Source organism: Papio anubis, chromosome 9, assembly GCF_008728515.1.
Source record: "Papio anubis isolate 15944 chromosome 9, Panubis1.0, whole genome shotgun sequence".
NCBI lineage: Eukaryota > Metazoa > Chordata > Mammalia > Primates > Cercopithecidae > Papio > Papio anubis.
Window position 1 is genome coordinate 94,990,555 of NC_044984.1, and position 25,989 is coordinate 95,016,543.

At 35.8% G+C, this 25,989-nt stretch overlaps 1 protein-coding gene across 4 annotated transcripts in view; it reads left to right on the forward strand.

Moving 5' to 3' along the window:
• Window positions 1–25,782, forward strand: part of GAS2L3 (growth arrest specific 2 like 3) — a 53,824-nt gene extending 28,042 nt beyond the window's left edge. For 3 of the 4 annotated variants that reach the window (XM_031650696.1, XM_031650694.1, XM_031650695.1), the window contains 6 exons: window positions 722–837; window positions 10,251–10,392; window positions 16,272–16,335; window positions 16,961–17,099; window positions 20,811–20,918; window positions 22,391–24,418. In XM_031650696.1, the coding sequence (XP_031506556.1) occupies window positions 722–837; window positions 10,251–10,392; window positions 16,272–16,335; window positions 16,961–17,099; window positions 20,811–20,918; window positions 22,391–23,719 (1,898 nt within the window). In that variant the 3' untranslated portion in view covers window positions 23,720–24,418. Of the gene's footprint in view, window positions 1–721; window positions 838–10,250; window positions 10,393–16,271; window positions 16,336–16,960; window positions 17,100–20,810; window positions 20,919–22,390; window positions 24,419–24,781 lie in introns of those variants that run through there. The other variant, XM_031650697.1, reaches the window with a different exon arrangement.
• The last annotated feature ends 207 nt before the right edge of the window (window positions 25,783–25,989 follow it).

Sequence of the window (25,989 nt, forward strand, 5' to 3'; positions counted from 1 at the left end):
TATACTGTAGATAAAATGATTACAATTTCTGAGGCATTGAAGGATAGAGGCATATGAAACCTAGGAAGAAGTGTCAGGTTGGAGAATGTCTGGCATCGTATTTTTTACGCTATTAGAGAATATGATGAATGCTTTAAACTTTCTCCCCAGAAAAATTTTACTTTAAATAATTTTATGTGGAATTCTTAAGTTTTCATGAAAAAGAGTATCTTAAATGATATAGCCCTTCCAAGATAATAAAATACCAAATATTATCTGCATTTGTCTATTATCAGTTTGATGGATAATGTTTAGAGTTTATTATGTAATAATAATGTTTTTAAAGAAGATAATCTAGAAGTAAAACGTTAGTATTCCCTGGGTGTTTGTTATGGTATTGTCTTTAATTTTAAAATTGGAACCAAGCCCATCTTATTTATAGAGACTATTATTCTTGTACAAGGAATATTAATACGCAGTGAATTTATTTCAAATGAAATAAAATCGATGTCGGTTTTCTATATTTTTTCTGTACTTCTACATTACAGATATTTTTGTTTCAGTATCATTAAGTTAACTTGTCATTATTTGCTATTTTAACTGTACCTTCTAAGAGTATTTAAGAGTCTGATCTGATATTTTTCTAGTGTTTTGCTGTAATCTGATTCTATTTAATTAATTTTAACCATATTGTTTGAATTTATGTTTCTAGAAGAATCTTAACTTTGAAATATGTTTTTAGGTATTAAAGTTAAGGCAGAAAAATTATTGGAAGAACTTGATAATGGAGTACTACTATGTCAACTGATTGATGTTCTTCAAAACATGGTGAAAACATGCAACTCTGAAGAATCAGGGGTAAGTAAATGTTTGACAGTGTTGATTTTATGTCTTGGTACCTATTAATTTATGTATATTTCTTATCTCTAGAAGGTTGTAGACTTCCATGCCAACTGGCTGTGAGATGTTGAATAATTTACTTAACCCTTTTCAAGATCTGGAAAAATGTTCTCTTTCATAAAATGACATTAACAGTTACCTTAGGATTTATTTGTGAGAGTTCAGTCAAATTAAATGAGTGAATGTACAGATGGTGTCTAACATAGTGCTTGATGCATAGTCAATCCAGCTCTTCTTGAGAACATTAACATAACTTCCTTTTAGAATTGTTGTGAGGGTTACTGATGGACATTTGGGTTGATTCCAAGTCTTTGCTATTGTGAATAGTGCCGCAATAAACATACGTGTGCATGTGTCTTTATAGCAGCATGATTTATAATCCTTTGGGTATATACCCAGTAATGGGATGGCTGGGTCATATGGTACATCTAGTTCTAGATCCTTGAGGAATCGCCATACTGTTTTCCATAATGGTTGAACTAGTTTACAATCCCATCAACAGTGTAAAAGTGTTCCTATTTCTCCATATCCTCTCCAGCACCTGTTGTTTCCTGACTTGTTAATGATCGCCATTCTAACTGGTGTGAGATGGTATCTCATTGTGGTTTTGATTTGCATTTCTCTGATGGCCAGTGATGATGAGCATTTTTTCATGTGTCTGTTGGCTGTATGAATGTCTTCTTTTGAGAAATGTCTGTTCATATCCTTTGCCCACTTTTTGATGGGGTTGTTTGTTTTTTTCTTGTAAATTTGTTGGAGTTCTTTGTAGGTTCTGGATATTAGCCCTTTGTCAGATGAGTAGATTGCAAAATTTTTCTCCCATTCTGGATTAAGAAAATGTGGCACATATACACCATGGAATACTATGCAGCCATAAAAAAGGATGAGTTTGTGTCCTTTGTAGGGACATGGATGCAGCTGGAAACCATCATTCTTAGCAAACTATCACAAGAACAGAAAACCAAACACCGCATGTTCTCACTCATAGGTGGGAACTGAACGATGAGATCACTTGGACTCGGGAAGGGGAACATCACACACCGGGGCCTATCATGGGGAGGGGGAAGGGGGGAGGGATTGCATTGGGAGTTATACCTGATGTAAATGACGAGTTGATAGGTGCTGACGAGTTGATGGGTGCAGCACAGCAACATGGCACAAGTATACATATGTAACAAACCTGCACGTTATGCACATGTACCCTAGAACTTTAAGTATAATAATAAGAAAAAAGAAAAAAAAAAAAAAAGAATTGTTGTGAGGGTTAAATGGGAAAAGAGCTTGTGATGGTTCCTGGCACACGAGTAGCAGCTGCTATTATTATTTTCTTCTTTATATATTTTCCATATATTGTGTTGGTGGTAAATTCTATAAATATTGATTGGATAAATAATAAATGTTTTTAGACAGTTTTCATTCGTTAGCCCTGAAGTCATGATTTGAAGTCGGTAAGGTTTCCTCTCTTTTCATCAAATGTAGGTATTCTCAAGAGTTTGGAGTCTGCAAATTTACACACAGTTGGTGGAAATATAAGGGAGTATCATCATTCTAGGGGACAGTGGATGATGTGTGTGTGTATATATATATCACTGAAAATAAGGTATATCTTGTAAAAATATTTTGTGGGTACATACTAGGTGTGTATATTTATGGGGTACATGAGATACTTTGATACAGGCATGCAATAAGTAATAATCATTGTGGAAAATAGGATATCCATTCCCTCAAGTATTTATTCTTTGTGTTACAAGCAATCCAATTGTACTCTTTTAGTTATTTTTAAATGTACAATTAAATTATTATTGACTGTAGTCACCCTGTTGTACTATCAAATACTAGGTATTATTAATTCTTTCTAACTATATTTTTTGCACCCTTAAACATCTCCACTTCCCCCACCTCCCACAATCCTTCCCAGCCTCTGCTAAGCGTCCTTCTACTATCTCCATGAGTTCAGTTGTTGATTTTTAGCACCCACAAATAATTGAGAACATGTGATGTTTGTCTTTCTGTGCCTGTTGTATTTCACTTAACATAATGACCTCCAGTTCTATCCTGTTACAAATAACAGGATCTCAGTCTTTTTTATAGCTCTATGGTACTCCATTGTATATATGTGCCACATTTTCTTTACCTGTTCATCTGTTGATGGACATTTAGGTTGATTCCAAATCTTGGCTATTGAGAACAGTGCTTCAGCAAACATAGGAGTGCAGATAATCTCTTTAATATACTGATTTCCTTTCTGTTGGGTATATACCCAGTGGGTTGTTGGGTCATATGGTAGCTCTATTTTCAGTTTTTTGAGGAACCTTGAAACTGTTCTCCATAGTGGCTGTAGTAATTTATATTACCACCAGCAGTGTATGAGGGTTCCCTTTTCTCCACATCTTTGCCAGCATTTGTTATTGCTTGTCTTTGGGATGAAAGCCATTTTAATTGGGGTGAGATGATATCTCATTGTAGTTTTGATTTGCATTTCTTTGATATCAGTGATGTTGAGCACCTTTTCTTATATCTGTTTGCCATTTGTGTGTCTTTTGAGAAATGTCTATTCAAATCTTTTGCCCATTTTTAAATTGGATTATTAGATTTTATCCTACAGAGTTGTTTGAGCTCCTTATATATTCTACTTAATAATCCCTTGTCAGATGGATTGTTTGCAGATATTTTCTCCCATTCTGTGGGTTGCTCTTCAATGTGTTGTTTCCTTTACTGTGCAGAAGCTTTTTAACTTGATGTGATCCTATTTATTGTTGATTTGGTTGCTTCTGCTTGTGGGGTATTACTTACGAAGTTTTTGCCCAGACCAATGTCATGGAGAGTTTTCCCAGTGTTTTCTTGTAACAGTTGCATAGTACGAGGTCTTAGATTTAAGTATTTAATCCATTTTTATTTCATTTTTATATATGGTGAGAGACAGGGGTCAAGTTTCATTCTTCTGCATGTGAATACCCAGTTTTCCCAGCAGATTTTATTGAAGAGACTGTCCTTTCTCCAATCTCTGTTCCTAGCACCTTTGTTATAAGTGAGTACACTACAGTTATCTAGATTTATTTCTGAGTTTTCTTTTCTGTTCCATTGGTCTGTGTCTCTTTATGCCAGTACCATACTGTTTTGGTTGAAGTCAGGTAATGTGATTCCTCCAAGTTTGTTGTTTTTGCTCAGGATAGCTTTGACTATTCTCAGTCTTTTGTGATTCCATATAAATTTTAGGATCTTTTTTCCATTTCTATGAAGAACGCCATTGTTATTTTGATAAGGATTGCATTGAGTCTGTAGATTGCTTTGAGTAGTATGGCCATTTTAACAATATTGATTCTTCCAATCCATGCACATGGAATATTTTACCATTTTTTGGTGTCCTCTTCAATTTTTCATTAGTGTTTTATTGTAGAGATATTTCACTTCTTAGCTTAAGTTAATTCCTAGGTATTTAATTTTATTTGTGACTGTTGTAAATGGGATTACTTTTTATTTCTTTTTCAGATTGTTGGCATAAAAATGCTACAGATTTTTGTATGTTGATTTTGTGTCCTGAAACTTTACTGAATTTGTTTATCAGCTCTAATAGTTTTTTTGTGTGTAGGGGGGTCTTTAGGTTTTTCTAAATATAAGATCATATCATCTGCAAACAAGAATATTTGACATCCTCCTTTCCAGTTTGGATGTCAAATCTTTCTTTCTCTTGTCTTATTACTCTAGCTAGGACTTCCAGAATTGTGTTGAATAACAGTGATGAAAGTGGGCATCCTTGCTGTGGTCCAGACCTTAGAGGAAAGGCTTTCAGTTTTTCCCCATTTGGTATGATACTAGCTGTGGGTCTGTCATCATATGGCTTTTATTATGCTGAGGTGTGTTCCTTCTATACTCAGTTTCTTTAGGGTTTTTATCACAAAGGGATTTAAATTTTATCAAATGCTTTTTCAACATCAATTGAAATGATATATATGGTTTTTATACTTCATTTCGTTGATAGATGTATCACACTGATTGATTTGCACATGTTGAAACATCTTCGCATCCCTGGGATAAATCCCAATTGGTCATGATGAATAATTTTTTAAATGTATTGTTGAATTCAGTTTGCTAGTATTTTGTTGAGGATTTTTGCATCAATATTCATCAGAGATATTGGTCTGTTGTCTTCATTTTTTAGTATGTCTTTGTCTGGTTTTGGTATAATACTAGCTTCATAGAATGAGTTTAGAAGTAATCCCTCCTCTTCTGTTTTTCAGAATAGTTTGAGTAGGACTGCTATTAGTTCTTCTTCAAATGTTTGGTAGAATTCAGCAGTGAAGCACTCGGGTCCCAGGCTTTTCTTTACTGGGAGGCTTTTTATTACAGCTTTGATCTTGTTACTTGTTATTGGTCTGTTCAGGTTTTGTTGTCATACAGTTGCTCAGTATAATCCTTTAAATTTCTGTGGTATCAGTTGTAATGTCTCCTTTTTCATCTCTGATTTTATTTGGGTCTTCTCTCTTTTTTCTTAGTCTGACTTAAGGTCTGTCAATTTTATTTATCCTTTCAAAAAACCAACTTTAAGTTTTGTTTATCTTTTGCTATTGTTTTTGTCATTTCAATTTCATTTATTTCTGTTCTGATCTTCATTATTTCTTTTCTTGTACTAATTTTGAGTTGATTTGCACTTTTTTTTTAGTTCTTTAAGATGCATTGCTAGGTTATTTATTTTAAGTTTTTCTTCTTTTTTGATGTGGACACTTACAGCTATAAATTTACCTCTTAATACTGCTTTCACTGTATCCCATAGGTTTTGGTATTTGTGTTTTCATTATTTTTTTCAAGAAAATTTTTCAATTTTCTTCTTAATTTCCTCATTGACCCACTGGTGTCAGTCATTCAGGAGCATATTGTTTAATTTCCATGTGTTTATATTGTTTCCAAAATTACTCTTGTTATGGATTTCTAGTTTTATTCCATTATGGTCAGAGAAGATGCTTTATATTATTTCAGGTTTTAAAAAATATTTTAGGAGTTGTTTTGTAACCTAACGTATGATCTATGCTTGAGAATGATCCACCTGCTAAGGAGATTAAAGCAGCTGCTGAATGAGATGTTCTGTAAATATCTGTTAGGTCTATTTGTTCTATAGTGAAGATTAAGTCTGATGTGTCTTTTCTGATTTTCTATCTGGAAGATCTGAGCAATGCCGAAAGTGGGGTTTTGAAGTCTCCATCTATTACTGTATTGGAGTCTCTTTCTCTCTTTAGCTGTAATAATATTTGCTTTATTTATCTGAGTGCTCTAGCATTGGGTCCATATATATTTACAATTTTTATATCCTCTTGCTGAATTGACCTCTTTATCATTATATAATGACCTTCTTTGTCTCTTCTTATGGGTTTTGTCTTAGAATTCATTTTGTCTGATACAAATATAGCTACTCCTGTTTTTCGGGTTTCCCATTGGCATGGAGTATCTTTTTCCATCCCTTTATTTTCAGTCTATATGTGTTTTTATGGGTGAAGAGTGTTTCCTGGAGACAACAGAAAATTGGGTCTTGCTTTTTCATCCATTCAGCTACTTTGTGGTCTTTTGATTGGAGAATTTAATCTATTTACATTCAGTGTTATAATTGATAAATAAGGACTTACTCCTGCCATTTTGTTGTTTTCTGGTTGTTTTTTGGTCGGCTCCTTCTTTCCTTCCTTCCTGTCTTTTAGTGAAGCTGATTTTCTCTGGTGGTATGCTTTAATTTCTTACTTTCTATTTTTCATGTATCTGTTGTATGTTTTTTGATTTGAGGTTACCATGAGGCTTGCAAATAATATCTTATAACCCATTATTTTAAACTGATTGCATAAGCAAAAGAACTATTAATAGCAAGGGATATTGTCACAGAACTTCCCAAACCTAGAGAAAGATATCAGTATTCAAGTACAAGAAAGTTATAAAACACTAGCAGATTTAACCAAAGAACACTACCTCAAGGCATTTAATAAACTCCTAAAGGTCAAGGATAAAGAACTCACTTTAGCATTTCTTGTAGGATGGTCTGGTGTGGATGAAATCCCTCAGCTTTTGTTGTCTGGGAAAGTCTGTATTTCTCCTTCATGCTTAAAGGATCCTAAAAGCAGCAAGAGAAAAGAAACAAATAATATACAATGGAATCATGTTCCTCCAGGCCCTGGTTGGGTTCAGAGATGCTGTCTGGGAGCCAGAGATTGAAGTCTTAAACCTTAGAAATTTACCTGATATTACTGTTTTATTGCAGCTAAGCCAGCACTCAAACCGCAAGTCAAAATTCTTCCCACTCCTTCTTCCTCTTTTTATGGGCAGAGGAGCCTCTCCCTGTGGCTACTACCACCACTGGCCCTTGTGGGTTTCTGCCAGGCCACTGCCAATAGAACCCAAGGGCTCTTTAGTCAGCTTGTGGTGAATGCTGCCAGACCTGGGACTCACCCTTCAAGGCAGTGGCCTCCCCTCTGGCCCAGGCCAGGTCCAGAAATGCTGACCAAGAGCCGAGGCCTAAAGCTGGGGACTCCTCAGAGCTTGCTTGGTGCTCTACCCCACTGTGTCTGAGTTGGTCCCTAAGGCAGAAGACAGAGTCAGCTTTACTTTTCCCCTTGCCTTTCTCAAACAGGAGGAGTCTTTCATTGTAGCCACCAAAACTGGGAATGTATTCAGTCCCACCTGAAGCTAGTATGTCTGACAGCCCAACACCCATGGCGTATTACCTGGGTATCACTGCTGGTTATTCAGGGCCCAAGGGTTCTTTACTCAGCAGGTGATGAATCCTGATAGGTCACCATTGTGACAAGGCAGCACTGAGTTCAGCGTAAAGTCCTCCAGTTGCTGTGCTGTCTGTCTTCCAAGTGCACAGCTTTCTCTGCACCTTGTGGCTGCTGCCAGGGGTTGGGGGAGGTGGTGCAAGCACACGCTTAGCCTGGTTGATGTCTCAGTAGGTCATATGCTCCTCCCCTCTGGTCCACTGGCTCTGAGTCCATCTCAGCACTGGGCTTGCCTAGGACTTGCAATTCTTGTGGCCTAGACTGTCCCTCAAGTTCACTTAGGTCCCCAGAGCACTCCAGTTTATGGTAGCAAGGCTTGTCTGAACTCAGGCTCTTATTACTGTAATGGGTGAGTCCCCTCTAGCTGGGGTTGGTCCAAATGCTTTCTCCATGGGCAGACGTCAGCTACTAAAGCCTGGTTCTGCCTTCTGCTGTGTAAGGACAGCAGTGAGTTCAATGTAAAGCCTCAAAATCACTGTACTCTCCCTCTCCCAGATACACAGATTCTCTGTGCCATGTGGTTGCTGCCGGGAAGATGGAGGGAGGGGTAGGCAATTTAAGACTGTCTTTCCTTCCCTCTTCAATGTCTCTCTCAGCGATATGAAATTAAAACCAGATTTCTGGTCTGATTTTTGATTCTTGTAATGGTGCTTCTTGTGTGTAGTTAGTTGTTAAAATTTGATGTTCCTGTGGGCAAGACAAATGTTGTAGGTTTGTATGGGGCTGTCTCGCTCTGCCCCCTAAAGCACATCTTTTGATACATAGGTCTACTTGTAGGAATTTATTCTGAGAAAATAATCAGAAGTTTGTGAAAGTGATAGTACAGAAATTAGGAACAACCTAAATGTTCATCAATAGAGAAATTGGTAAAAATTAATTATGGTAACCAGCCACATTGGAATATTATATATTCATTAGAAACAATTTTTTAAATATGTTGTTTTGAACCCCACATGATGTCTACACCGTCATTTAATGTATATGCACACATGCACACACAAATGAAATTGAAGAATGGCTTATGTGACGTTTTATAGATACAAATATGTGTATAGTTGTGCATAGAGATGTCTTGCCGAAATGTGGGTGAGAGGATTTCAGTTGATACTTTGTAGTTTGCTGTTGGTTTGATTTTTTTTTTTTTCAGTGATTGTATATTCTGTATTCAATCAGGGAAAAAAAACTCCTAAGGTTATTTTAGTTTTGGAAATAAATAGTAACAGGAAGGATATACAAGGAACTAGTAATAGTGGTTAACTCTAGGGAGAGAGAGGAACTGGGAGTAGGTGAGAGAAAGGCGTAATATCCTACTGTACCTATTGCATTAACAAAAATCATATTCATGGATTGCTTATTCAAGTAAAAATTTAAACCGAACCAAAACAAAAAAATCTCTTAGGCTCAGCAGAATTATCCAAATAATCTTGGAGCAGATAGTAAAAAAAATTAAGATTCTGTGAAACTTAGATCGTAAGTTTTCAAAGAACTTTAATTAAGAAGGAACAACTACTTCCTTATTTGATAGTCTCCTCAGGAAACTCAGAACCATCTTTATGAATCTACATGGAAGGAAGTAAGCAAAAATGGGTGTCTGTGAATTTTTTTTTTTTTTTTTTTTGAGAAAGAGTCTTGCTCTGTTGCCCAGGCTGGAGTACAGTGGCATGATCATAGCTTACTGCATCCTGGAACTGCTGGGCTCAAGTGATGCTCTCACCTCAGCCTCCCGAGCAGCGGGACTTTAGCTACGTGCCACCATACCTGCCTAATGTTTAAAAAAATATTTTATAGAAATGAGGTCATACTATGTTGCCCAGGCTGGTCTTGAGCTCCTAGCCTCAAGCAACCCTGCTTCAGCCTCCCAAAGTGATGGGATTACAAGTGAGTCATCATACCCATCTCTTAACTTTTAACATAGCAATAATTTGAGGTTTATATTGAACTATGTATAGAGAGACATACCGTTGAGAGTGCTTTGCAATTATTAGGCTGTCAGTTTTTATTTTAATTTAAGATTCTTATGTCATTTTAAAAAGAAAGAGGTGAGAGATGCTTGATCCTACTGCTAATTTTGACCAAATTGTTTTTCTAGGAATCATTTTTCTGGAATATACTTTAAAGCAGCAGTCCCCAATCTTTTTGGCACCAGGGACTGGTTTAATGGAAGACAGTGTTTCCACAGATTTGGGGCTGGGGGGGTTTTGAGATGAAACTGCTCAACCTCAGATCATCAGGCATTAGATTCTCATAAGGAGCACGCAGCCTAGATCCCTTGCATGCACAGTTCACAATAGGGTTCGAGCTTCTGTGAGAATCTAATGCTGCTGCTGATCTGATAGGAGGCAGAGTTCAGGTGATAATGCTTGCTTACCCACTGCTCACCTCCTGCTGTGCGGCCTGGTTCCTAACAGGCCACAGACCTGTACCAGTCTGTGGCCCAGGGTTTGGGGACCTCTGCTTTAAAGTAAAATAAAATAGTTTTCAAAAGTATCTTTTTTCTCCAAAGTTGTGTACTTTTTGGTTACAGGTGATGGATTGAACATTTATTTAGTAATATCAAAATGACTGTTTAATGAAAATATCCTTGATACATTTTTGAAATTCTTCTTTTATCTTTTCCAGAATTTTCCAGCGAGAAAAGTGCCCTGTAAGAAAGATGCTGCATCAGGTTCATTCTTTGCTCGGGACAATACCGCAAACTTCCTTCACTGGTGTAGGGACATTGGGGTTGATGAAACTTACCTCTTTGAATCTGAAGGTTTAGGTAAGTGATGTTGTTGACATTCTTGTTTTTAATGCTTATTAGGAGATTTTAATATCCTTAACCTCTAATTTTTCTTTCCAAATAAGGACTCAAATGCCTCATCTCATTTTCCTAGAAAAATGTATACTTTGAATATATGTTAAACTATTGGAGAATCAGGGCCGGGCGCAGTGGCTCATGCCTATAATTCTAGCACTTTGGGAGGCTGAGACGGGCGGATCATGAGGTCAGGAGATCGAAACCATCCTGGCTAACACGGTGAAACCCCGTCTACTAAAAAAAAAAAAAAAAAATTAGCTGGGCATGCTGGCGGGCACCTGTAGTCCCAGCTACTTGGAAGGCTGAGGCAGGAGAATGGCGTGAACCCGGGAGGTGGAGCTTGCAGTGAGCCGAGATCACACCACTGCACTCCAGCCTGGGTGACAGAGCGAGACTCCGTCTCAAAAAAAAAAAAAAAGAATCAGATATTAAATAAATCAAATATATTAACCTTTTCACTTACAGTTAAAGATTTTATGTGTCTAGAATGCCCTAAAATTCTAAATTCCTAAATGAGTTGGCTACATTAAGAATTACTCTACCAAGCCTAAAAAGTAGTAACTTCCCTTTCACCATATAATTACGGAAATGACAGAAGGCCTAATAATGTGTAATCATGGTGTTTAGCTTTACCGTATAAAAACAGCTGCCAACTCTAATGGATTAATATTTTTGACAATTCATTTTGAGAAGTCATGCTCTGTTGAAGAATGATTGACGTATTTTCTCATTTCCTTTAAGTCAACAGAAGCACCTGTATAGTGACTAAAGCGGTAGCTATTTAAGTTTTGTACTATATTTGAAAGCATTTATGTATGTGTACATACACACCCATACCCACCCCCCTACCCCCACACACTGAATTCATAATGTGATAAGCACAGCAGTATACCAAGGGCAGGGCTGTGGGAGTTGTCTGCCCTGGTAGAAGTTTTGTCACTGACATTGTTTAGGATTGGTGGTTTGTGGTGATAGTAAAAAGCAAACTGACTTTTAGTTGGTGCATTATTGTTTTAAAATTCTCTACTGACAGTGCACACCCTTATTGCCTGCACACAGGGTAAGTTGCCTCCCGTTTACTCTGCATCTGGGCACCCGTATCCAGTGCAGAGCAAGCATGGGATGCTATTTTATCCCTCTGTTTGCACCTTGCTTTAGATCCAGGTGGGCTGATCTTTATTGACAATGTAGTTGATGTAATGGCATATCTACTTTCTAGACATCAAAAGAAAGTGGAAATGCTTTGAATTCTCTAGTTTCTGGTTTATAGTTTCTGAAAGGACATAAGATGGTTGTATATTTCTCATTTTCAGTAGAAGGCATCTTCTCACTCTCCTGAAGGTCAGTATAGGACTAAGTAAAGCGCTGTCAATAGCAGTAATTCATTTTGAGGCATTGAACCAATAAGCTAATGTTTTTACTCTCCAGAGGTCTCAAAGATGAGCCTCTTAATTTTTCACACTTTGCTAGCAACTCATAGCTATTTTATGAAACAAATATACTATTTTAAGAAACTTAGAAAGTATTTAGAAAAACAAGTTTAATAAAAATTTTAGGATAAATTCTTCTGTTGGTATGAATTTTAAACTCAAATGTAGGCTTTTTATTGCTTTGAAAGAGTATACTTTGTGCTTGGGGTGTATAATAGATGATATGCTATTCATAAGTCAAAGAACAATTACTATTTTTATTGAGAGAATCAGGGCAAATGCAGTTCATGCACATATTGCACATGATTAGATTAGGATTCAGAAATTTCCTAGACTTTCTAACTTTAAGGACTGGAACAGAAATAAGATGATCCATAACTACTACTATATCATTGCATTTAGCGTATGTTCTATGATCAGGCCTTTTTAAAAAATATTTTAAAGATCCCTGTTTACCTTTATATTGCATTTCCTTTTAAATTTATTTTTATTTTTAGTATTGTATTAAAATGCACATAAAATTTACTATCTTAGGCTGGGCACGGTGGCTCACGCCTGTAATCCCAGCACTTTGGGAGGCTGAGGCAGGCAGATCACCTGAGGTCAGGGGTTCGAGACCAGCCTGGGCAACATGGTGAAACCCCGTCTCTACAAAAATACAAAAATCAGCTGGGTATGGTGGTGCATGCCAGTAGTCCCAGCTACTCAGGAGGCTGAGGCGGGAGAATTGCTTGAACCTGGGAGTGCAGTGAGCCAAGATCACGCCACTGCACTCCAGACTGGGTGAAAGTGAGACTCAAAAAAAAAAAAATTACTATCTTAACCATTTAACCATTTTTAAGTGTATTAGTTTCTTTTGTAGTAGCATAAACATTGAGATATGCTGTGTACATAATGTAAAATTTATAATTTTAAAATGTACATTTCAGTGGTTTTTAGTATATTCACTATGTTGTACAATCATTACTACTATCTAATTTTGGAACATTTCTAGAAAATCTATACCTATTAGCAATTAGTCCCAGTTATTCTCTTCCCCCATGCCAAGGCAAACCCTGTTCTCTGTCTCTATGGATTTGCATATTCTTGATGTTTCATATAAATGGAATCATCCAATATGTGGCCTTTTGTGTCTGTTTCTTCTACTTAGCACAGTGGTTCATTTATGTTGTAGCATGTAACAGTACTTCATTCCTTTTTATGGTAGACTAATATTCCATTGTATAGCTATGCCATATTTTTTTAATCCATTAATCAGCTAGTGGGCATTTGGATTGTTTCCACCTTTTGGCTATTGTGAATAATGTTGCTCTGAACATTTGTGTACAAATTTTGACGTAAACATCTTTTTTTTGAGACAGAGTCTTGCTCTGTCACCCAGGCTGGAGTGCAGTGGCACAATCTCGACTCACTGCAAGCTCTGCCTCCCAGGTTCATGCCATTCTCCTGCCTCAGCCTCCCGAGTAGCTGGGACTACAGGCACCCACTACCATGCCCAGCTAATTTTTTGTATTTTTTAGTAGAGACGGGGTTTCACCGCGTTAGCCGGGATCGTCTCGATCTCCTTACCTTGTGATCCGCCCATCTCGACCTTCCAAAGTGCTGGGATTACAGGCGTGAGCCACTGCGCCCGGCTGTAAACATATTTTTAAATTCTTTCAGATATATGCCTAGGAGTGGAATTTCTAGGTCATATGGTAACTCTGTCTATCTTTTTGAGGAGCTATTTTCAAAGTGGCTGGACCATTTTACATTTCCACCAGCAGTGCCCATGTGTTCCAATTTCTCCACATCTTTGTCAATACTTGTTATTGCCTGTTTTTGTTTTTATTATAACCATGCTAGTGGGTGTGAAGCAGTATTTTGTTGTGGTTTTGATTTGCATTTCCCTAAGGACATTGAACATCTTTTTATATGCTTGTTAACCACTTGTATAACTTCTTTGGAGACTGTCTATTCAAATCCTTTGCCTATTTAAACAATTGGGTCATTTACCCTTTTTGTCAGCTTGCAAGAATTCTTTATATATTCTAGATACTAGGCTATATTAGATAGGATTTGTAAATATTTTCTCCTAGCCTTTGGGTTATTTTTTTACTTTCTTGATAGTGTCCTTTGATATATGCAAATTTTAAATTTTGGTGACGTTTATCTATTTTTTTTTTTTTTTTTTTGCTTATTCATACTTTTGGTCATCTAAAAATCCGTTGCCTAATTAAAGTCATACATATTTTTAACCTATGTTTTCTTCTATAAATGTTACAGTTGGTGCCTCTTAGTTTTAGGTCATTGATCTATTTTGAGTTAGTTTTTGTATATGGTGGGAGGTAGGGGTTCAAATTCATTCTTTTGCATATAGATATCCAGTTGTGCCAACACAGTTTGTTGAAAAACCTGTTCTCTCCTTATTGAATTGTCTTAGCATCTTGTTGAAATTAATTGTACATAAATGTATGGGTTTATTTCTGGACACTCATTTCCATTCCATTGATCTGTACATTTATCCCTATGCCAGTGATACACTGTCTTGATTACTGTAGCTTATAGTAAGTTTTGAAATTGGGAGGTGTGAGTCTCCAACTTTGTTCTTTTTCTAGATTGGTTAGGCTTTTCTGTGCCTTTGGAGTCCCATATTAATTGGATCATCAGCTTTTCCATTTCTGGAAAAAAAAAAGGGCTATTGTAATTTTGATAAGGATTACACTGAATCTGCAGGTCGATTGGGGGAATGTTGCTGTCTTAACAAATTGTCTTCCAATCCATGAACATGAGATGTCTCTATTTATAATCTTAAAATTTCATTCAACAGTGTTTTGTAGTTTTCAGTGTACAAGTGTTACAATTCTGTGATTAGGTTTACTTCCAAGTACTTTGTTCTTTTTGAAGCCATTTTAAGTGGAATTATTTTCTTCATTTCATTTTCATACGGTTCATTTCTAGTGTATGCAACTAATTTTTGTGTGTTGACGTTATCTCCCACAACTTTGCTGAACTTGCTTATTAGCTCTAATAGTTATTTTGTAGATTCTTCAGGGTTTTCTTCTATACATAGGATTACGTTACCTGTTTTTTGTTTTTTTGTTTAGTTTTTGTTGCTTTGTTTTTTGAGACAGGGTCTCACTCGGTCACCCAGAACTGGAGTATAAGTGGCATGATAATAGCTCACTGTAGTCTTGAACTCATGGATTCAATTCATCCTCCTGCCTCGGCCTCTTGAGTATCTGGGATTACAAGTGTGTGCCACTATGCCTGGCTAATTAAAAAAAAAAAGAAAATTGTAGAGACAGAGTCTCACTTTGTTGCCCAGGCTGATCTCAAACTCCTAGCCTCAAGCAATCTTCCCGCCTCAGTCTCCCAAAGTGCTGGTAGTATTATAGGTGTGAGCCACCATGTCTGGCCTATGTTATCTGTTAATAGATGTAGTTTTCCTTCTTCCTTTCTAGTCCAGATACGATTTATTTATTTTTCTTGCATAAATGTCATGGCTACAACCTCCAATACAATGCTGAATAGAAATAATAAAAGTGGACATCCTTGTCTTTTCCTGGTCTTGAGAGGGAGACTTACAGTTTTTTACCTTTAAGAAAGATAATGACTGTGGGTTTTTCCTAGTTGCCCTTTATCAGATTGAGAAACTTTCCTTTTTTTCCTGGTTTGTTGTCTGTTTTTTTTTTTTTTTTAAATCATGAATGGTTGGATTTTGTGAAGTGGTTCTTTGTCTCTTGAGATAAGATAATTGTGTGTGTTTTTTCTTTACTCTGCTAATAGTGTATTGCATTGGTTGATTTTCTTATATTGAACTATTTCTGGCATAAATGACACTTGCGTGGTATATAATCCTTTAATATGCTGCTGGATTTGGTTTGCCAGTATTTCTTTGAGGATTTTTGTATCTATATTCATAAGACATACTGGGTTTTCGTTTTCTTATGATGTCTTCATCTGGCTGGCTACCTTTGGTATCAGGGTAATGCTGTCATCCTAGAATGAGTTAGGAAGTACTTTCTCTCCTCTTTGTAAGAGTTTGAGAAAGGTATTAACACATAATTCAATGCTAAAGATAGCTTAAAATAAAATCGAGGTATTATATATCTTTTAATGGTATCTCTTGTTGAAAGATCTGAAACATAAGCAATGTTACTAAGCCCTCAATTTTTTAGACTTTAAATGCTGTACAAATAAAGGTCCATGGTAATTTTTCATTCTGTTCTTGTTAGCTGGTTTTTTTTTATACTAATTTGTCGAAGATAATAAGTAGAAAAAATAAAAGTGCCTTTTCTTTATTTTTTCTGAACTAGTAAACCCGCTGTCTTCATTATTTTTTTTTTAATTTAACTCTCTTCTTCCATGCAAAAATATGTTTCCATACTTAATTTTGCTGTATAAAATAAGTGATTTTATTTTCCACAGTTTTGCACAAAGATCCAAGACAGGTGTATCTTTGTCTTCTTGAAATTGGTCGAATTGTGTCAAGGTATGTATTTCACCATATTTCAGAATTTCAATGTTATAAACATTTTAAATCTACTGAATTTTAGAACTCTATTTTCTATAAATTAAAAAATTGCTTTAAATTAATTTGCTATTTTTTGTTTCTTTATCAACTTTGTTCTGTTTGCATGAGCATATGTAAACATCTGAGTTCTCAATATAGCTTGTCTTCATTTACTGTTAAACTGCATTTACTGTTCAATTTTTTAGATTAAGGATAGGGTAAGAGCATGTAGTCTAAGGCAGTTGAAGTCAAAGCAAGTCCTCTGAACACAGAGAGGATCTGGCAGAAGGCCAAGGCGCTTTGTCCCCCATACCTACTTCAGTTCTGTCTTTACTCACCGGGTGATTTGAAAGCCATCTTTCGGGATCCCAGATAGAATATTGGGAGCATCCTGCAACCCAAATATGTGCTATGATGTGAGGATTATAATATAGATATTTTGCAATCTATGAGACATTAAACAGCATTTTCAAATATCCCAGTGAAACAATTGGTAGAAAAGGAGCATACAGACTTTACTTCAGAAAGAAAATCTATCTTGATGTGCAGGCAAGTACCTGGGTCAACTTTGCTTGAATAATCAGATCTCCTGGTTGGTTTTCAGATATGGGGTTGAGCCACCAGTGTTAGTAAAACTTGAGAAAGAAATTGAGTTAGAAGAGACCTTGCTTAATACTTCTGGGCCTGAAGATTCCATCACCATTCCAAAATCGTGCTGTCAGCATGAAGAGCTACATGAAGCTGTAAGTAGCTGCCACACTTTCTTTTGACCATGATACCTTGAAGTCTCATAGTTTTAAGCACTTCTAGTTTGCTACAGGTGATGCTATTTTTAAAAGCAAGTATTTCTTATTCAGAATATAAACCAGTACTATTCTCCATTCTCTGATGAATTCAGGGCATTATATTTTAAAGGTGATTTGTTATTGCGTGTGTATGATGAGGAATAAATGTGTAGTTGAGGAGTGGTGGGGCAAACTGATTGGAACTCATCATGAAGAGCACTATAGGCCACAAGAATTCATTGATTCTTTTTTCAGTCTGGTAGTATTGTAATCTGATTTGCAAATTATAAGGAATATTCTCATGGTCATGTAGAGGTGATACTGGTTTTATGGTAATAATCCAGGAGTAAGATGAGAGCTTGAACTTGAGCAGCAGTAATGGGGATGAAGCAAAAGGAACAAATATAAGACATATTTAGGAGGAATTGTTAGAAGAATTGACAGGAATTAGTGACTGATTGTGTGAGAAAGAGAGAATCTAGGGTGATTTCCAAGGTTTCTCTAAGTAGATGGAGAATACAGGAGGAGGGAAAGTTGTGAGGGAATATTGATGGGTTTTTGTTTTTTTTTTTTTTTTGAGAATTCTCTCCTCCAGAATATATCCAAACTTGTTAGATGATAAGTTACAACTGGATAGTCTTCTTAACATTATCTGTTCATTAGGTAGAAGTTAATAGAATTGCTCTTCCTTGGGTTGTGGGTCTTCTACAGTGACTACAGTGTGAACAATGAAGGTGAACTGAGCATGAACATTTTCTGCTTAGACTGTTGTTTGGACTGTAGCATTTTATGAAAGTGTGAAATACACAAAATTAAGAAATAATGAATAAATCATTACTAATAAACATTTTAAAAGTGTTGCCTTGATTGTTTTGTTTAATGTAATAGAAGTCTATAGTAAAACTATCAGATAACCTTGCAAGACAGATTAAGAACATGTCAGAATGAACAACTCTTTTATCCGGCCAGAGTATCTACCTACATTATGCTATTGGTGTGTGTGTGTATATATTTTATATATATATAATATATATAATGATTGTCAATATCAATATGGGAAGCAGAAAGAATGCAGTAGGTAGAAAATAAAATTTAAAACTCATGTAACCTTAAAGAATGATAATTAAATAAAAAGGAAACATTGGAAAAATATTTGTATCAAGTGGAAAATACAGTGTTTTCATTTCCCTATTATATAAAGACCTTACACAGTTTGATAAGAAAATCATTGTAGTAAATAAGTGGGCAAGGTCTGTGTTCACACAGGAAGATAGTGCAGTGTCGAAACTTGCTGATAATTGAGGAAATCAGATTATAACAGCTATGAAATACCATTTGCCATTTGCCCCATTAGCAAGATTTTTTAAAATTATGAAGCCTGGTGCTTTTAAATTCTAGTAAACTGTATTTAGGGTTTACTGTTGGCAATGGAAAATGATGTAAACTTTTGAAAAAGAAATGGACAAATATTAAGAGCTACAAAAATATTACTTTTTCATTTTGATTGTAGTTGAAGAGGGAAAAAGTAGCATAAATGAAAGTGTTTATTGCATTAGGACTTAGAATGGTGAAAAATTGAAAGCAATGTAAATACCCTCAAATAGGGCAATGGTTTGGCAAATTAGGATTCATAATCTTAACAGGATAATCACTGTGATCATTATGAAGAATATGTAGCAACAAGAAACATTTATTTTGTGTAAAATATGTATATACAGACAAACTGTACAGAAATGAGAATGAAAATAATAGTAATATAGTACCTTTGTAGATTATTTTTATTTCCTTAGCTATTTCCTTCAGTATTATGATGTAAATTATGTAATAAAATCAGAAGAAATCATTTCTTACCTACAGCTCTTATTTCTTTTAGGCTCATGCCTTGTTCTGATTGTGGGTTAGTGCTGATTTGTACTGCTCAATATAAGTGAGCTTCAGGTATCTTAAACAAGGAAAAGATATGCCTTCTTATATCTACATTCTTGTTATGAAAACTAAAAAGAAACATTTGTCTAAATATATATGTGCTATATGAATACATTCAATGTCTACCTGTAAATACGTGATCTACACAGATCTTTGTTGAAAATAAGGAACAATTATTATCTGATTCATGATTTAGAGTCCTGTTACAAAATATACAACTGCAATTCTGTATACTTAGGAAATTTTTACAGACAGAAAGTGGTGACTAAAAGATATATCTCCTTTCAGATTACTTTGGTTAACTAATGTATCAACATGGTTCTAATAACTGTAAGCCCTTTCCCAGAGTTCAGTTTATTTTTCACCATTTTATGTGCATGATGTGTGTGTCTGTATGAATGTAGATGCACATGTGCACGTGTGCATGTGAACACGATAAACTTGATTGGGTGACTTATGAAAATCAGTTCTATTTGTTTATAAGCACATTATTTTGTTAAATACATGATACAGGAAAATAAATTCTGGACCTTTCTTATCAGGCCCTAGTGAATCCACAAGTGTTCATTTGATTTAGGTAGATATTTAAGACAATCATATAAATTTCTATTGGTGCTCAGCTAAATTAGGCATATCTAAAGAGACTCTCTTTAATATCATGCCTAAGTTTAGTTATATGAATTCGTTTTGATAAATTGTGTGTGGCAGTAATTGAAAAAAACATTCATGACCTTCCTTTTTCAAAAACATAATTTTAGGAAAAGCCAAATATTTTCCACAGTGGCTGATGTGTGACTTTTTTCAGTCATAGATATTTCAACAAATATCTTTACTATATATATTTATATTTCCATGTTTTGAATATATAATTCTTAAATTTGTTTTTATATTTACTGCAGTTCTACTATTTAAAAATATTTATAATAATAAAAATTTCTGTAAGCTTCTTGACTGGCTGAAGTAGAGTTCCCCCATGCCAACTCCTATTTCCTTAGCAGGCTATTGAAACAGAGCACTTTTAGAGAAATGCACCTTGAATTGAAAATTTTAAGAATTTTACCCAGTCTTGAGAGAATAGATGTGAATACGTTTCTGTCAATTTTAATAATAAATTTGAGCAAATCTAGATATTTCCCCCACAATATTAGTTTAGTACACTGTTAAGGGACAAGTGAAAATTCCTACTTAGCCTTTATCTGACTGGCCTGTCTTTGATTTGACATGTATTATTAACTCAGGGCTTAAAACAAAGTCAAGCTTAGTAACGAACTCGTATGTTTCCCAAAACTCAACAAATGTGTTAATTGACCTCACTGTGTTATGTGTTCGAAGATGAAGGCTGGGTGGGAGGGAGGGAGGGAGAGAGAGAAAAATAAAAGAGAGAGAGAGAGAGACACTGAGAGAGAGAGAGACAGAGAGACACCAGCTAGGCTGTTTGTATCTGAAACCTGGCTCCGCTACTTACTAGCTGTATGATCTCAGGCAAGTTTAACCTCTTTGGTAAAACTGGGGAAAATAAGAATTTCTTTACCACAAAGTCGTGCTGGGAAGATTGTGGCTTTTATGTTAGATTAGCAATGTCTAATCTCAATATTTGTTAATAAGCACAGGAGAAGCGATTACATCGTTGAACCTAGAATTTTTATTTTTAAGTTTGGTTTTCCTTGGCTATCAAATAATATTGCACTTTAAACAAAATGCTTTTTGTAACAAGCACTCAATTTTATTTATTCATCATCTTAGGTTAAACATATTGCTGAGGATCCTCCTTGTAGTTGTTCTCATCGATTTTCTATTGAGTATTTGTCTGAAGGACGGTACCGACTAGGGGATAAAATACTCTTTATAAGAGTAAGTCCATTATTTACATTTTATTTACACATAAATACTGTTTTGAAATTGGATTTATTGTTTCACTAACCTTTTGCTCCCCTTTTACTTTTAAAAACATTGGAAAAGATGCTATTAATGGAAGGATTTCACTGAACAAGGAAAATGGAGTAATTTCTTTCATGAGTATATAATGAATTTAGGTAAACACTCATCACACAGCAAACAACTAACTTCAGGATAGCTAAGATTATTTAGACAGTGAATATAATAGGGGAAAAATCCTTGTATACCTCAAGGAACTTATTTCTCAAATTTTCTTAGAAAAAGGAATTTTCCATCATAAGAAGAAAAAACAAAGCATCTAATAAGATTGAGTATCCATAGTAAAAAAAAAACAAAAAAAAAAACTGTGCAGTTTATAATAATACAAGCCTTGGACATTAAACAGAAAATATTTTTCTCATTGACACAGAATCAGTATGTATACCAGTATGCTGATACATATTTTCATTTCCTTCCTTTGTCCTATCTACAGTTGATTAATTGTTCCTTTTGCTGGTAAGGAGATTGAAATTTCACCTGTTCATCATCCTGTCCACTTCTCATACAGAAGCTGTCTTATTTCCAATTTAGGAAAATAATATAAAAGTATTTAAAAATATAATTTCACCATCCATATTTTCTTCTATTTCACGTATTATTATTACCTCCTCAGCCCCACCTAGCTCATACAGAAACATTTACATGCATTTTCTTTTAATTAGCTTTCTGTTTTAAGGCAGTATGATGTGGTAGCACACAGAGCACAGGACTTAGAGTTAAAATTTGTGGGTAATCTCATACAGTTGTGCAGATTTGCCTGCTGAATGGACAGGGCCCTAAAACCCAACTTGAGATATATTGGCAGAGCCAGGATATCTTATTTTTAGGATGCAAGTTATATGTAAATACTTTTCTTACAAATAGGAAGATTTTTTTTTTTTTTTTTTTGAGACAGAGTCTCGCTCTGTCGCCCAGGCTGGAGTGCAGTGGTGCGATCTCGGCTCACTGCAAGCTCCGCCTCCCAGATTCACGCCATTCTCCTGCCTCAGCCTCCCGAGTAGCTGGGACTACAGGCGCCCGCCACCACGCCCGGCTAATTTTTTGTATTTTTAGTAGAGACGGGGTTTCACCTTGTTAGCCAGGATCGTCTCGATCTCCTGACCTCGTGATCCGTCCTTCTCGGCCTCCCAAAGTGCTGGGATTACAGGCGTGAGCCACCGTGCCTGGCCCACAAATAGGAAGATTTTGTATCGTTAGTTGCATAATTCGATGTGAGTTAAATTTATTATATTAATAACAAGAAAGAAACTGTCAATTTGTAGTGAGGCTGTTGGCAAATGCTCTGAATTTCATAGATCTCAGACATCACATATTGTAACTGCTAATGAATTGTAACTGTAAATCTCACAGTATTACAGCTTTACTTTTTATTTTCCTTTTGGGGGCAGATGCTTCATGGAAAACATGTCATGGTTCGCGTTGGTGGAGGCTGGGATACTCTTCAAGGATTTTTGCTTAAATATGACCCCTGTCGAATATTACAGTTTGCCACACTGGAACAAAAAATTTTAGCATTTCAAAAAGGAGTTTCTAATGAAAGTGTACCTGATTCGCCCGCCAGAACACCTCAGCCTCCTGAAATGAATCCTTTGTCAGCAGTTAACATGTTTCAGAAACAAAATTCAAAACCCAGCATGCCAGTTCGTATTCCAAAAAGCAAGGAAAAACAGGGACGTCCACCAGGTGCATTGGTGCCACCATCTTCACTGAAAGGAGCTAATCTGGGCCCTATGTCAGTCCGTTCTAAATCGCCACATTCTCCCGCAGCATCGTCTCATCCCAAGCTCAAGTCTTCAAGAGGCATAACAAAGAAACCGCAGCCTCCTTCAAATAATGCATCATCTTCACTTGCTTCATTAAATCCAGTAGGTAAAAACACTTCTTCACCAGCTTTACCAAGAACTGCACCTTGTATATCTGAGTCACCAAGAAAATGTATTGCATCCCCCAGTACCCCTAAGGCCAAGGTTATTGCAGCCCAGAATTCAACAGATCTGCCTGAGTCCACACTTTTGCCAAATAAGTGTTCTGGAAAAACTCAACCTAAGTATTTGAAACATAATCATATTTCTTCCAGAGATAGTGCAGTATTTCACTTAGCTGCACATTCAAATTCATCCTCAAAGTGTCCCAAGCTACCTAAAGCAAATACACCTGTAAGACCTAAACCTTCTTTCCAGTCCTCTGCAAAAATGACAAAATCCAGTTCCAAGAACATAGCCACGGGTCTAGGAACACAGTCTCAACCATCCGATGGTGCCCCACAAGCAAGGCCAGTCCCAGCACAGAAACTTAAATCGGCCTTGAATTTAAATCAGCCAGTTTCTGTGTCCTCAGTTTCTCCTGGAAAAGCTACACAGAAATCAAAAGATAAGAATATAGTTTCAGTTACCAAAAAGCAGCCTCAGAATAAAAGTACTTTTCAGAAGACAGAACCCAGCTCCTCGAAGTCTCCTGGCCGGACCCCATTGTCCATCGTGAGCCTTCCCCAGTCTTCTACCAAAACACAAACTGCGCCGAAGGCAGCACAGACTGTCGCTAAGGGCCAGCATTCAACTAAAGGGCCTCCGAAAAGTGGCAAAACCCCAGCTTCAACCAGGAAACCACCCTTATCTGTTAAGGATGCAGATAGTGGAGATAAAAAACCTACTGCAAAGAAAAAGGAAGATGATGACCATTATTTCGTCATGACCGGAAGTAAGAAACCTAGAAAATAAATACATAGTCATTATAAAAAAAGAGAAAAAGAAGAGTGAATGTGTTAGCTTCACATCTTAAAAGTTTCTCCTGTTTGTGTCTGTCTAAATAGGTGCAGACACTAAGGATAGTGAGGATGGAGGTTGGGATGAGGAAAGGGTTCATCAGAATTCACATATCTGAATTCAGAAGGAGCCCTTCTGAAGCAAACAGTTGTAAAATCACTGCAAGGTTTTTATTAATAAGAGACATGTATATGATTTTCAGTCTGTAGCATCTTTGTTAACATCTGCCTGTTGCAGGAAATGTAAAAGTTACTTAACACTACAAGAATTTTAACAATAGTTGCTCTATTTTTGAATATGTATTAAATATGGAGTTCATATACCTGCTAATACCAACGATGGTGCTCTTACTATTAGGTCATTGCATTTTGGTTTAAAAAAAAAACAAAAAAAAAAACAACGGTTTGGCACTTGTCCCACAAAAGGCATCTAATTTAATGTTCTGATCAGAATTGCCTGATCCAACAATACTAAGTCATGACTGCTGCTGACTAGCTTGGCGTTATTCTGTGTTAGCTAGAATTCTTATTATTTATTTTTTTTAAGCTTTCCAAATCAGAAGGAACTGATTGTTTCACGTGGCTTATATTTACATTGGTAATATTTTGTCAGCAATATTTTTGGTAAAAAAAAAAAAAAAAAAAAAAAAAAACAGCAAATTAACTTACTGAAGTATAAACGTTAACAATTTTTTATATTATCTATAAAAACTTAGACACCTTATATTTCACATGTTGTGCAATGTGATGGGAAACTGGTTTAGTAGCTTTTAGCATATTAAAAATAATTTTTATAATGTAATTTCCTATAAGTGCAGATCTGACATTTTACATTACAATAATGTGAAACATCAGAATTATGTTTTAACAACTTTAAAATTAAGATGCTACTGAAATAATTTAGTTATGCTATGTAAAAATTCTATCATGAAATTCTACCATGAAAAATTCTTTAAAAAATTAAAGAATTTTTCTCTAGATAGCATAATACCAATTTTAATTAATTTCTTCCAACTAGGTTAATTTTCTTTAATAAAGTTATGCTGCCTTCAGTTTTCCAATGGCAAGTAGACAAGATATGTTCAAGGTTTTCTGCACGGTAGGCACACACCCTCAAGAGGCATATCCCGATCATGGTATGACTGCATAAACTCCATCGACCTAAGGTGATACTTGTAAATAATTTATTTTTAAGGGATGGTGACTATTTAAAAATTGTTAATGTACTTTGAGAAGTTTTAAGAGTGTTTTTAATAACTTTACAGTATTGTCAGTTATAGGTTATTCAGTATTCAGGTTTGTGTTTCTCTGTTTTAAACTAAAATGTGTTTTCTAAAGAAAAACATAATAGTTTACACAAATGTACAATCATAGAGTAAGCATTTTAAGCTGGCTACTAATGTTCTATAGATTACAAAGCAAGAAGACTTTCCATAAAGATAAGTGATCTTTTGCCTGAAGAGTACAGATAAAAAACAAAGATGTGTGCAGGCAAAGATGAGTGCAAGGGAGAACTGATGCTTCTCTTCTTTAAAGAGACAGTCACCAAATACTTGGTTTAGCTCAACTGTTGACTTGGGCATTGAGAGAGATGATAGATACATCTTTGGAAAGTGAAGTCAGTGTTCAAGAGGTGCTAGAAGCTTTACTTTTTAGTGATCAGAAATATTTAATGCATCTTTTCAGACAGGAAGAATTCTATCAAGTATTCCCTTATAAAACCAAATAACACTTCTTCATCAGTAACTTTTAGAACTTAAAGCAAAATGTAAATGGAATTGTAGTCAACCTATGAATCCTAGTAGATTTTACAATATGTAATTTATGTTGTTTACAGTATATAAACACTAAGGTTTGTGTTGAATGTGATCAGGACTAAAAGTATCCCACAGGCATCTGACAAAAATTCCAGAATTAACCAAAGAATTATTTATTTGAGGTCGGGCAATCCCAGCATTTTGGGAAGCCAAGGTGGGTGGATCACGAAGTCAAGAGTTCGAAACCAGCCTGACCAACATGGTGAAGCCTCTTCTCTACTAAAAATACAAAATTAGCTGGGCGTGGTGGCACATGCCTGTAATCCCAGCTACTCAGGAGGCTGAGGCAGGAGAATCGCTTGAACCCGGGAGACGGAGGTTGCAGTGAGCTGAGATTGCACCACTGCACTCCAGCCTGGGCGACAGAGAGACTCCATCTCAAGAAAAAAGAAAAAAAAAGGTTTATTTG